General features: G+C 41.3%; 1 protein-coding gene across 1 annotated transcript; it reads left to right on the top strand.

Annotated features, from left to right (window-relative positions):
* Nucleotides 1–4442: 4442 nt before the first annotated feature.
* LOC114161971 (scavenger receptor cysteine-rich type 1 protein M130-like) lies at nt 4443–9710 on the top strand. Its single transcript, XM_028045702.1, has 8 exons — nt 4443–4662; nt 5945–6253; nt 6330–6629; nt 7872–8180; nt 8257–8556; nt 8724–9092; nt 9256–9341; nt 9418–9710. Exons 1-8 carry the CDS (start codon nt 4443–4445, stop codon nt 9508–9510), a joined length of 1986 nt encoding a protein of 661 aa, XP_027901503.1. The 3' UTR covers nt 9511–9710.
* The last annotated feature ends 2440 nt before the right edge of the window (nt 9711–12150 follow it).

Raw genomic sequence — 12150 nt, 5'->3', positions numbered from 1 at the left:
CCATAAATTTCTATAACTATTGAAAATCTTCCTCTATGGTATCAAAACAAATCCAAACATGTGGAGTTTGCTAATTTCAGGTTTTAGGCAGCAAATCTTCCAGCTGGGTCGGGTGTAAACTGGCCTCTCGGGAGTTTTCCACTCTGCCAAAAAGAGCCAATTTTGATTTGTGAGGTTTTCTCCAACATAAAGAGCAGAATAATGACAATCATTTTAAATCTCCAACCTGATATGAAAACAAAAGTATCAGTAGAATAAAGAGGAAAAGACAATCTGTCTTTATATGACGACCTAAACTATCAGGCAGGAAAACAAACCACAACAATCGTTTAAATCCACTTCATTTTCCTTTAAGCTCATCAAGTTTTTTATTATTGTGAATTTATCAAACTATCTTTTAAGAAACGTATACCCCCTTTACAAAATGGACTTAATGGACTTCTAACAGCTCCCCCTGGTGGTCAAATATGATAAACTGAGGGCTTCAGTTTAACTGACCTGTGAAAACATTTCAGCCCGAAATTAAATAAATGCATGAATAAATTATGAAAATAAGTAAATAAATGAATAAGATAATAAGCAGCGACCCGAAAGAGGAATGATCTCTTGTTGTTTTTTGTTCCTACTGAAGCATTATTGGTCTTTTTTGACATTTGCAGAGTTTATCTTTAGCTGTTTTCTCTGTTGTGCCTGTTATGCCAAGTTCATTAATTACAAAACACCCGTGTTTGTGATTAATTCATGTTTTCTGTTTGTCAAACTGTCTTATTGGTTTTTTTTATTTATTTTTATTTTTTTTACCAAATCAACCAAATACCAGAGAACTAATAGTGAAGTAATGACAGGCTTGTATCAGAATTTAAATAGATTTTTTGACATATTTAAATTATTTAATGATTTTAGTTAGTTTAAACCAAGAAGAACCAGAGATTGTTTTGAAAATGAGAATAGTTTCTCTACCTTTAAGTTAGCTTTAGCGCTAAGATAAAAATTAGCTCCACTAATAACATATTTGTAGCCTTGTGCTAATTATGACAGAAAAGTATAGAAATTTAACTCAGAAGTCTGTAATCTGTTTGGTGACGTTGAAGAGTCTGCATTTTCATTTATTGACTGATATTTCATCATTTAGTACATCAAGTCAGCCAAAGCAAAGGAAAACTGTGATCCTATCCAAATATGGCTTAAGCCATATTTGTCGTTGCTGCATCCCCCCCTTTCTCTCTCTACTCTCTCACTCTCGTACTTCCTCTTCTGAGAGGTAAGATGTGCTACCAGCTCTCTGTCTAACGGGTGAATTGAGTTTCCTAAATCTGCTGGGATTTATTCTGTCCAGAACTGAAGTAAACTCTGTTTAAGCTGGTTTCGAGAAAAGATTCGCCTGGTTTCTGACGGCCAACATCCAGGTGTCCCAACCTTCTTCCCCTGTGAATTAGCCAGACTGAGCAGCCTGCAGCCAACTAGTTTCACAGAGCACACCTGTTAACGGTCGCTCCTTCTCTTTACTATAACTTGCTCTTGGTATAGAACCAAGTTGGTTTCAGTGACTCGGGTGAGTCCCAAGGATGTTGTTTTACATATAGTTTTGGGCTAAAAGCAACCAATAAAACATTTTCTACTTTTTCTTCCCCAGAATCAAACATCATAGCTGTTTTACAACCATCAAAGAACTTTGAGGTGACTCATTAATTGAATGTCTACAAGCATCTAGCCCAGGGGTGTCAAACTCCAGTCCTGGAAGGCCGCTGTCCTGCAACGTTTAGATGTGCCTCTGCTGCACCAGCTGAATAGAATAATTAGGTCATTAAGGCTCTGGAGAACTGATCTCCACAAGGAGGAGGTAATTAAGCCATTTTATTCCAGTGTTTTGTACCTGTGGCACATCTATAAACTGCAGGACAGCGACTGGAGGACTGGAGTTTGACACCTGTGATCTAGTCTATCTTTCCCTAATGCTGATGTAACCAAAGAATAGAATTTAGTCGGGTTCAGATAGCAGTTTACTATCAACCAGTTTTGTTTATTACAAATTTCTGGATTGAAATACATCCAACTTCATCTCAACTCAAATCATAGAGTGAACAACATTCACTGTAACAGGGTCCTAGGTAGAGAAAAAAAAAAAAAGAAGCTGGCCAGCAAAAAAAAAAAAAGTTCATATAGAGCTCTATATTTGTACGTGTGTGTCTGGTGCATACAAATGAAAAAGGTTGTCTTGGCTGGGATAGGGACCCAGAATGGTGATGGCAGCCGGTGTCCACAAACACAGAAAATTCAGCAGCCTCTCCTTCCTCCTCTGCAGGCACACGAAGGCCCAACGTTCCTCTCACAACAATGCACTAGCAGGGAAACATCATATGGGCATAAAGGTTAGGCGATATGCAGAAGCCAGGCTGAGACTAGCATGTCTCTGCTCTGCAGCAGCTCTGAACTCTAAAGCCCGGGAATTCCCCTAGCAACTGCAGTCGGAATGCTGCCGTAAAGTAACGTCTTAAAGGGACACTACCTATAAAGTAAAAGAATACAGAAAAGCAAATAACACAGTACAAATACAGCAGGGTTACACTGACACTGAGAACTAAAAAGGGAACCTTTGAGAGAGATGGACGGAGTTTGGCGTTTCAAACTCCAGAACTGGCCTGATGATGAAGAAGGTGCTGTAGCAGGAGGAGGTTGATCGTTGAAGGCAGGGATCTCTGTAGGTCTGATGAGCTTTCATCTCTTCATGGATGGTGAGGTCACACAGGACTTGGGTGCTGGCAGGAAGAGTACTCATGTGTAGCGTTCCTCAGCTTCTTGTCTTGAGGCTCTGAAGCTTCCTTCATCTTTTCTCACAATCTTTCTGGTCCGTTGAGATGTAGACGAGCCGACCTCATGGAAGGAAGGCACCAGTTCTTCTTCTTTGGCTTTGCCTTTGACTTGATCTTCAGCTTCCCTTTATCTTCATCTTTGTCTTTGGGGTCTGAACCCAGCTGATGAGAGAAGAGCGATGTGAAGCCACATGTTGCGGGCCTGACGGGTTGGTCCCCATGTGCAGGACAGTCTTCGGCTCTGTGGCCCCGGCTCTTCTTCAGCTGCAGAGTTCTTTGTCCATCTGGATCTTGGCTAGAAGCTGTCTGGATGATCCAACCAAAGTGTTGGGTCTATTTTAGTTCCTAACCTGCAAGGAATCAACCAGAGACACAAGTTACTCTTCTGCAGAAGAGGAGAGAGAAGCCAGACACGGAGAACCGCAGTCAAACAACTGTCTGGGATCAACTCCACCGGTTCTCACCTCTCAGCTGCTTTTTATTATCACGTCAAGGAAAAGAGGGTTGGGTTGCTTTACATAGTCACCCAGATAGTTTCTTCAGAGAACTCTGCCACAGGATGTTCTAGGATGCTCTTACAAGGCACAAAGCTGACTCGTCTATGACAGACACTTTGATAACACCAGAAGAGTGAGTGAGCATTTCTAATCTCCAAACAAACATTGATAAAACAAGAAGAGTGTGTAGCGTTTCTAATCTTCAAGCAAACATCCAAAGAACAGTTAATAATATGTCATAAAAGAAAAGGGTCCAAAGAAGAAACATAAAAGAATAATATGAAAACATATAAACTCATGATTTAAATAACCTTAGATAATGATTTTCTCCAACATCCAGGAACATGTTTTAAATAACATGTGCACATTTAAAAAGAGATATCTCAAGCTTATATTAGGATCTAGCAACAACCAATAATTTCTTGTTGTCTGGTACCAGTTTTTAACCTAGCGCTTGTTTCCAAACAAGATAAGATTCCAAACAATCATTGTTCATGTTTTTGTTCATGATTTCTGCAAAGAATGTTTCCTTTGCATGTTTTAGTGTGGAGTGATAGCTTCACAGTCTTTCTTAATAGATTTCATAATAAACAAAGTGGAGTTTTACTCCATTTACGTTCGGCCTTACGGCTAAATTGTCTTGCAGATCTAAATAACATTTTTCCATGGAGGTTTGTTCCTACCAGACACGACCTTCACTTTAATTTAGACAAAGAAATCAATGACATCTGAAATTTTACGATGGAAGTTATCTACCAGCTCATCTACAAGGTTAGATGAGCTGCTCTGATTCTGATTGCTCTGCATTCAGAATCAGAATCTGTTGGATTTGACAACTTTTTACACAAAAACAATGAATTTAACTTTGGTTGGTTTCAGTAAAGACATAAAATATAAATGGGTAGAAAAGGTGAATAATAAGAAACATTTCAGGTCTTACTACAGAGTGTAAATAACATTTAGGTCTGGGCTTTAACTAGGCCATTCCAACATAAAGATGCTTTGATCAGACCCATCCATGATAGCTCTGCCTCTAACAGGAGGAAGAAACAAGAGAAGATCAAATCAACACGATTAACAGGATCCTGTCAACACATCCTAAATCTGTCTTTGCTTTTTGTAAGCCAACATGTAAATGTTGTTTCTTCCAGCGCTGTCTGATGAACTCAGACTGGTAGCAGGAAGGAGTCGCTGTGTTGGCAGACTGGAGAAGAAGGATCTGGGAGACTGGGAACCAGTGAAAGATTGGAACTGGAACTTTACATCAGCAGCTGGAGCTTGCAGACAGCTCCGCTGTGGATCTGTGGTGTCGTTACAAAGAGATGAGGACGACAATGTAGAGATCATCTGTTCAGGTGATTTCATATCCTGGCCATTGCCTTCCTGTTCTGCTTCCAACTCCACTGTAAAAAAATTCTCACTTCCAGCTCAGTCTGGGCTTCTTCCACTTCACCTGGATTCACTCTGGTAGATTTTCTACCGGACCAATCAGCGAACAGAAGGAGAAGTTTGAACGATGATTTATTTTTTGTTATTTTAGAAACATAATCTCTGTAGTTTTAGCAATGCAGTGGAGGAAGTTCAGTCCATGGTGGCCACACTTCCAAATATTGAATTAACTTTAACGGCTCGTCTCTGTTTTGTGGTGGACAAATTATTGTAAGGTAATATCTGCTGGTTGTATTGTCTTCATTCTAAATGCTAGTGATTCTCACCAAATGAAGCTGTTTGGGTTGCAAGCACAAGGTTGGGAGATGTTTTCCTGCAGCTGCATGAGAACCAGAGCGTCTCTCCCTCAGCCTTGGTATAAAACTCCTGCTGTCTCTGCCTGAAAGAGTTTTCAATCGGAAATGTTTCACTATTGATCCTCTTATATGTTCTCTGTATTGTGCACAATATGCTACTAAACCTGATTGAGTGATTCCATCTAACAGTGCTTGGTAATGGATTTTTTCTACATGTTTACAGCCCAGGAAACTTCCAGTAAACTTCTTAGTGTGGATCTGGTGCTTTGCATGTCATGGACAAACGTTAGCAACTGGGTGAAATTTAAAAGCTCAACACAGTCCAGAGTCTCTGGATGAATCAAAGTGTAGTTACAGAGTGGCTGGTTTTTAGCAGGTTAGTGATTTAATGAAGTTTGATTAGATTAAAGGGGAACCAGTGGAGCAGATTCTGGGTTATAAAAACCTCAATGTCATTGAGAAGAAGCTGATCAAATATTGAACTTCCTCCACAAATTAAGTTTAAAGTGTAAAAAGATGATAGTTTTCTATTATTCTGTGATTAAATCTGTCCTCATATTTGCTTTGTAGAAGACAAGGATGAAATATTAATAATTGATAATTGATAGGTTCTTTGTGATGTTGTAATGTAATTTTCTCTGTTTATCTTAAGTTTTTTTCCCACCCATCTCCAGGGCCGGCCTGCAGTATAAGCAGATGCTAAAAGTGCCAAGAATATTAAACAGTAGATTTAAAAATAACAAAACTCTGCCCAGCTCCCCTCTCCACCCGTTCTCCACTAGTTGGTTGGTTCCTCCACACAGAGTCTGCTCTGTATTGGAGCTTTGCTGAACAAACTGGAACCAAATTCAGTGAAAATGTTGAAGAACCTTTTTTCTTTCTGCATCCACAGACTCAGTCAGGCTGGTTCAAGGGACCAACCGGTGCTCAGGCAGGCTGGAGGTGAAGACCAACCAGTCGTGGTCCTCAGTGTGTGAAAAAGACTTTGACCTGCAGGATGCAGAGGTGGTCTGCAGGGAGATTGGCTGTGGGCCTCCTTCAGTCCACCAGGGGGCGCTCTATGGAGAAGCAGAGGCTCCAGTGGGGAGCAGAGAGTTCCTGTGTGAAGGCAGTGAGCCTGCTCTGCTGAAGTGCAGCAGCAGGAAGAGTTCAGGTAGAAACAGCTGCTCACCTGGTCAAGCTGTTGGACTCACCTGTTCAGGTAGAGGAGGATCTGCAGACCTGCTGCTGTTCACTGCTTCACTTCCTTCATTAATGAACTCTCTGTCTCTGCTCAGATCAAGACAACATCAGGTTGGTGGGAGAGGCCAGCCGATGTGCCGGGAGACTGGAGATGTTACATCAAGAAGAGTGGAGACCAGTGGATGTTATGGATGGTTACTGGGCCATGAACTTAGCTGCTGCAGTTTGTGCTGAACTGGACTGTGGTTCTGCTGTTTCAGTAAGAAATTCAAAGGAAACGTCAAAGAGACCAGTTTGGGAGATCCAGTCTGACTGTTTCCAGTCAGGATCTGCATTAAAAAACTGTTTACCTTATGGTAGACACAGTGATCAGAGCCATGAGTTCATCTGCTCAGGTAACTCTGAACTGTCATATTAATTTCTTTTAAAATGTTTCTTCCATCAGGTTCCAGATGTCTGCAGAGAAACCGTCACCTTTAACTAAGAACCTGAAACCTTGAGGAGAGAGAAACTGAAATAATTTAAATATCCAGATAAAGTTTTCAGTTTAGCCACATAGATGAACAAAAACTCATCATTTTAATAACTTTTAATCTCTGCTGCTTTGAAGTCGATGCATCAAAATCCCAGGAGGAGTTCAAGGAAATCAGACATTTTCAAAACCAGAAAATTAACAGAAAATTAACTTTGATTCAAAATGGTGGACTTCCTGTTTTTAGTGAAAATAGCAGGAAAACCTTTTGTTTGTTATGGTTGTTGGCCTGGCTGATCTAGGGGGCGCTGTTCAGCTATTTTTCACATTTATTTTTAAATCAACTGAAATATTAACAATTTCACAGATTAAAGTTTGTTTGACATTTAGTGGATTTATTAACATGTTTATGTCCCAAAAATTTGACAAATTCAGAAGAAATAAAAATGAATGATAAAATTCCAGGTACAGTCGGTGATAGGTATTTTTCCTTTTGAACCTACATAAAAGAAAGAACCACAGACAACGTATATGAATTTCATGTCAAGCTTCTGCAAAAGGAGAAGTCTCCGTCAACTGCTCCTCCGAGCCGTTCACAGAGCGTTCTGATGTGCTTCCGCATGAGCTCCTGTTTTTATTGTCAAAGAAAAACAGGCAAGGGGGCAGTCAGGAAAAACAACAGAGGTCATAAAACTTCTAACCCAAACATCTAACAACCCAGTTCCAGATGTGATATCTGATCAAAGGTCTGAGCCCGGTTCAAATCTCGGTCAATACTGTCAACAAAACAAAATACGACTGCTCACAGGTAGTTACTAATTTAGGAGGTGTTCTTGCAAAAGGATTTAAGGTCTGAGAAACTCAGAGTTAACTATTTCTCATGAAAATGAACAGACAGTAGTGACCACCATACACACATAAGGAAGAGAACACTTTAAACAGAAAATCACAATGATCTATAGGCTGAATGTGAACTAAAGTAATAATAAAATGATAATACCAAAAAATCTCTAACAGTCGGTTTCACTTCACCTTTGATGCTCTGAGTTTTTCTAGTTTGGTTTTCTTGGCCTTTATTTTTATCAAACTCAGAGATGTTTCCATGTGTATCTATAAAAATAAAGTTCTGAAATATTTTAAACCTTTTTTCTTTCTGCATCCACAGACTCAGTCAGGCTGGTTCAAGGGACCAACCGGTGCTCAGGCAGACTGGAGGTGAAGACCAACCAGTCGTGGTCCTCAGTGTGTGAAAAAGACTTTGACCTGCAGGATGCAGAGGTGGTCTGCAGGGAGATTGGCTGTGGGCCTCCTTCAGTCCACCAGGGGGCGCTCTATGGAGAAGCAGAGGCTCCAGTGGGGAGCAGAGAGTTCCTGTGTGAAGGCAGTGAGTCTGCTCTGCTGAACTGCAGCAGCAGGAAGAGTTCAGGTAGAAACAGCTGCTCACCTGGTCAAGCTGTTGGACTCACCTGTTCAGGTAGAGGAGGATCTGCAGACCTGCTGCTGTTCACTGCTTCACTTCCTTCATTAATGAACTCTCTGTCTCTGCTCAGATCAAGAAAACTTCAGGTTGGTGGGAGAGGCCAGCCGATGTGCCGGGAGACTGGAGATGTTACATCAAAAAGAGTGGAGACCAGTGGATGTTTGGTATCGTTACTGGGACATGAACTCAGCTGCTGCAGTTTGTGCTGAACTGGACTGTGGTTCTGCTGTTTCAGCAAGAAAGTCAAAGGAAGCTTCAGAGAGACCAGTTTGGGGGATCTGGTCTTACTGTTTGCAGTCAGGATCTGAATTAAAGAACTGTTTACCTTATGATGGAAACAGTGATCAGAGCCTTGAGATCATCTGCTCAGGTAACTCTGAACTCTCATATTAATTTCTTTTAAAATGTTTCTTCCATCAAGTTGCAGATGTCTGCAGAGAAACCGTCACCTTTGATTTAATGGGACAATAAACTGGTATACTTATTTGTGAAGGAGTTTGGAATATAAGACTTAATCCATTTCCTCTGCGTTCCCAGGTCTGCTGGTTGAGCCGCTCATCTTCCTGTCTTCCTCCACTGACGGGGTCTCCACAGGCAGAAAGCAGGGGTCTGAGCTCCTCATTGGCTCAAATTTCAGCATCATCTGCTCCATCAGACCTCAGTATGAAGGCGGCTCCTTCCAGCTCATCTTCAGCACCTCTAACTACACTCAGAACCAGACCCTGCCAGCTGTTAATCACTCCGCCCTCTTCCTGTTCTCTGCTGCTGGCCACGCCCACCAAGGAACCTACCGCTGCGTTTACCACGTCTACGTTTTCTTCTATAACTTCTCCTCTATCAGCCAGCCTCTCAACCTCACTGTCTCAGGTAAACTCATGGAGTCCATGAGGAAAAGTTCTGCTTCAGGTGAACCAGCAGCTGTCTGCCTCATTCATGAGGTCAGAGAGGAGGATTGATGATATTAATGTTCATGATCAGATCTACAGGCAGCATGAAAACAAGGCTCTATATGATTATTTTCTAGCTGGACTCATCTGATGAAAGCTGATCCTGAATCTGTTTCATTCAGTTTCAGCCTTTCTCACTGCTTTGATCATCAGACTGGTTGTCGTCCTGCTGGGAATGCTGGGACCAGTCCTGGTCCTCTACTTTAAGGTACTGCATGTATCATGCATGATGTGTTCAGTTGGGAAAGTTCTTGCATTGAAGCTGAACCATCCTCTGTTTCCAGGCCAGGAGAAACCAGAAGTCTGGACCAGAAAACAACCATCATGATGAAGGATCCAGAGCTGAAGGCAGCTTAGAGGAGGAGACTGCAGTCTGAAGGAACCAGGAGAAAATGATCTTCATTTCACATCCGCAGGAAGGAGCAGAGACATGTTTCAGACTCCTGGAAATCTATCCGTCTATGTATCTATGATAAAATGTCTCTGTGCTCCTGCAGCAGGAAGGAAGTTCAACATTCAGAAATTTGTATCTGGACTAAACCTACTTAAGTTAAACTTATATAAGAAGGGAACACAACAGAAAACATTCAACAAACAAAATATAACAGAAAACCCACTTCATCAAAAATCTGATCTTCATCAACCTTGCAAGGATAGCATATGATAGGATATTTGGGGTCAAAGGTCAGGTAGCCAATTCCATTCAGGCCATGAACCCAGCTTGTGTCCTTGTCTTAGTTGAATTGTTGTGTGAAAAATGTAATATAGTTGATCCTGGCTTGTAATACTTTGTCCTGCCTGTAGGTGGTGTATGTCATCACTGCCATGATAACCCATCCAATACATCCAGTTCCCACAAGTCTGAACCAGATGTGATCTGCGCCATCTTAGTAGGGAAGTGCATGCACAATGCATAGTGGACCCATGGCTTTGAGACCATGGCTTTGTAAAGGAGATACGAACTCTCTGTGTGAATAATGAGGTTCTGGTGACTGGCAGACCAAGTACATGTAGAAACAAACATGTAGCAACAAACATAAAGAAAACATGCGGACACTCTTGACCAATGTTGTGAAAACTGGTGTAGAGTGGTGAGATCTTTTCAGGTATACGCAGAAAATGGATCATAAAGGCCTGAGAGGCATAAGTAATCTTGCATTTTGATTTACTGTTGATTAAAAATATATATATTCTTGTATTTTAATTACTGATTGATTATAAGAAATGTATTCTTGTGTTTTGATTTATTAATGATTATAAAATAAGGATTTTTGTACTTTGATTTACTGATGATTATACAAAGAGTTGATGTAATAAAGAGCAGATTAAGACATGAATAAGATGATGAACTAGAAAATTCCTGAAGAAATTTAACCGGGGCCTGCCAAAGTGTGCCCGTTGGTTTGGACCCAGCGTTCTGATGCTAAAAATTAGCATCAATGCTAAGCTTAGCTCAAAAATTCCAAAGTAGCATGTGGAGAATCACAAGAATATTGACCAACATTGACTTGCACCATTTAGTATGATAAAGTAAGCTAATCAGCTTAAATTAGCCAAAATGCTAATGTTAGCATGAATGCTGTCAGTAGAATGTGGTGCATCACTAGGATGTTTTCTATAATTGACTCACTCCATTCAGCATACTAGACATGGCTAATAAGTCAGAAAAATAGCTAATAGCTTATTTAAGCTAAAATGCTAATGCTAATGAACTGCCTTGCTGTGGCTGTGCACTAACCTGAGTGGGATATTGAGGGTTTTATTTTGAAAAAACCCGTAAGCTTCATATTAAGTCGCCGCACTAATCCAATGTCTAACAGTGGTTTCTTTAAACCAGTCACATAAAGTCCAAAATAGCAATTACTTGATGTAAAAATTGTCACGGCTTTCATTTTGAAATTTTCAGTAAGCTTCATTTTAAATGGCCACTCTAATCCCATGTGTAACAATGGTTGGGTAAAATCAGTTCTAAAATGCCCAAAACACAAATAGTTCTAACGGCCAGCTCAGAACTCTTTTATAGGCACTGAGTGTCCGCCATGTTGTAGTTCTTACATTCAGCTCAGACCTCTTTTGTAGGCACTGAGTGTCCGCCATGTTGTAGTTCTAACCTTGAGTCATTGTAGTTCTAAAGAGCAGCTCAGCTGTCATGTGAGTGAGACAGAAAGGTGGAGAAAGAATTCCATCTTTGTGAGACACCCAGTCAGTTTATATGGAAAAAGCAGCCTGAACAACTCCTTGCCGTTCAGGAACCGAGAGACGTATTGGAAAACTGTTTGAAGCATATGAGAGGACTATTTGTCGTCTCCCATAATACCGTGATTCATATCTGTAGCTCAATCACAGTAATAGCAGTGATGAGACAAAGATGGTGTGTGCTGAGCTCTGAAACTTTTCAGAAATACATGGAAGTGAATCTTGGAGATTTGACAGTTACCCTGGCGCATGATTTTGCTCTGAAGCACCTTGACAGAAAACTGTAAGCCGTATGACCCTGCTCTGATTCCAGCAGCACTTCCACCAGTAAACATCACTCATACTCCAGTGATCTTCTGTGTATTTAGGCATCCACATCTTCACCCACCAGCTGTGGCTTTGGACATGCTCCCAGATGACACCAGAGAACACGCAACAGAAGGGGGTTGGAATGGCCCCTGGGAGCTGACCACCTGGGCACACTTGGTTTTGGAAGTCATCAGTCATTCCACCATTCCAGCAGTGGATCTACCAGATGTCCCACGGGAGCTTGGAGTGCGCACCACAGATCTGTACTATTACACCACCCCACCGGACGCATGGGGAAGTGATGCCGCAAGGCCCAAAGAGAAGTCAGCCCTGTATTGGGTAACAGCAGAATCCACCTTTTGTGACAAAGTGCTATAAGTCCCAGGAGGTGTGGCCCAAAGAGTGGGTACACCCTTCGACCCAAGCTCCACCCGACAGGTTCAAGTTTTGGTGCGGATGGTTGTCATCCCGCATAAGGAAATTTATTCCATTGGAGCAACGTTCATGCAAGT

The sequence above is a fragment of the Xiphophorus couchianus genome, chromosome 18 (genome assembly GCF_001444195.1).
Source record: "Xiphophorus couchianus chromosome 18, X_couchianus-1.0, whole genome shotgun sequence".
NCBI lineage: Eukaryota > Metazoa > Chordata > Actinopteri > Cyprinodontiformes > Poeciliidae > Xiphophorus > Xiphophorus couchianus.
The sequence above is the reverse complement of the archived record's forward strand: the minus strand, read 5'-3'. Positions and strand labels throughout refer to the sequence as shown.

What these genes read in the sequence shown, in the direction of transcription:
- LOC114161971 (XM_028045702.1), top strand. Translation starts at nt 4,443, where the DNA reads ATGTTGTTTCTTCCAGCGCTGTCTGATGAACTCAGACTGGTAGCAGGA. An exon ending in TGTAGAGATCATCTGTTCAG is followed by an intron (nt 4,663 to 5,944) that starts GTGATTTCATAT and finishes CTGCATCCACAG; the next exon opens with ACTCAGTCAGGCTGGTTCAA. An exon ending in CCATGAGTTCATCTGCTCAG is followed by an intron (nt 6,630 to 7,871) that starts GTAACTCTGAAC and finishes CTGCATCCACAG; the next exon opens with ACTCAGTCAGGCTGGTTCAA.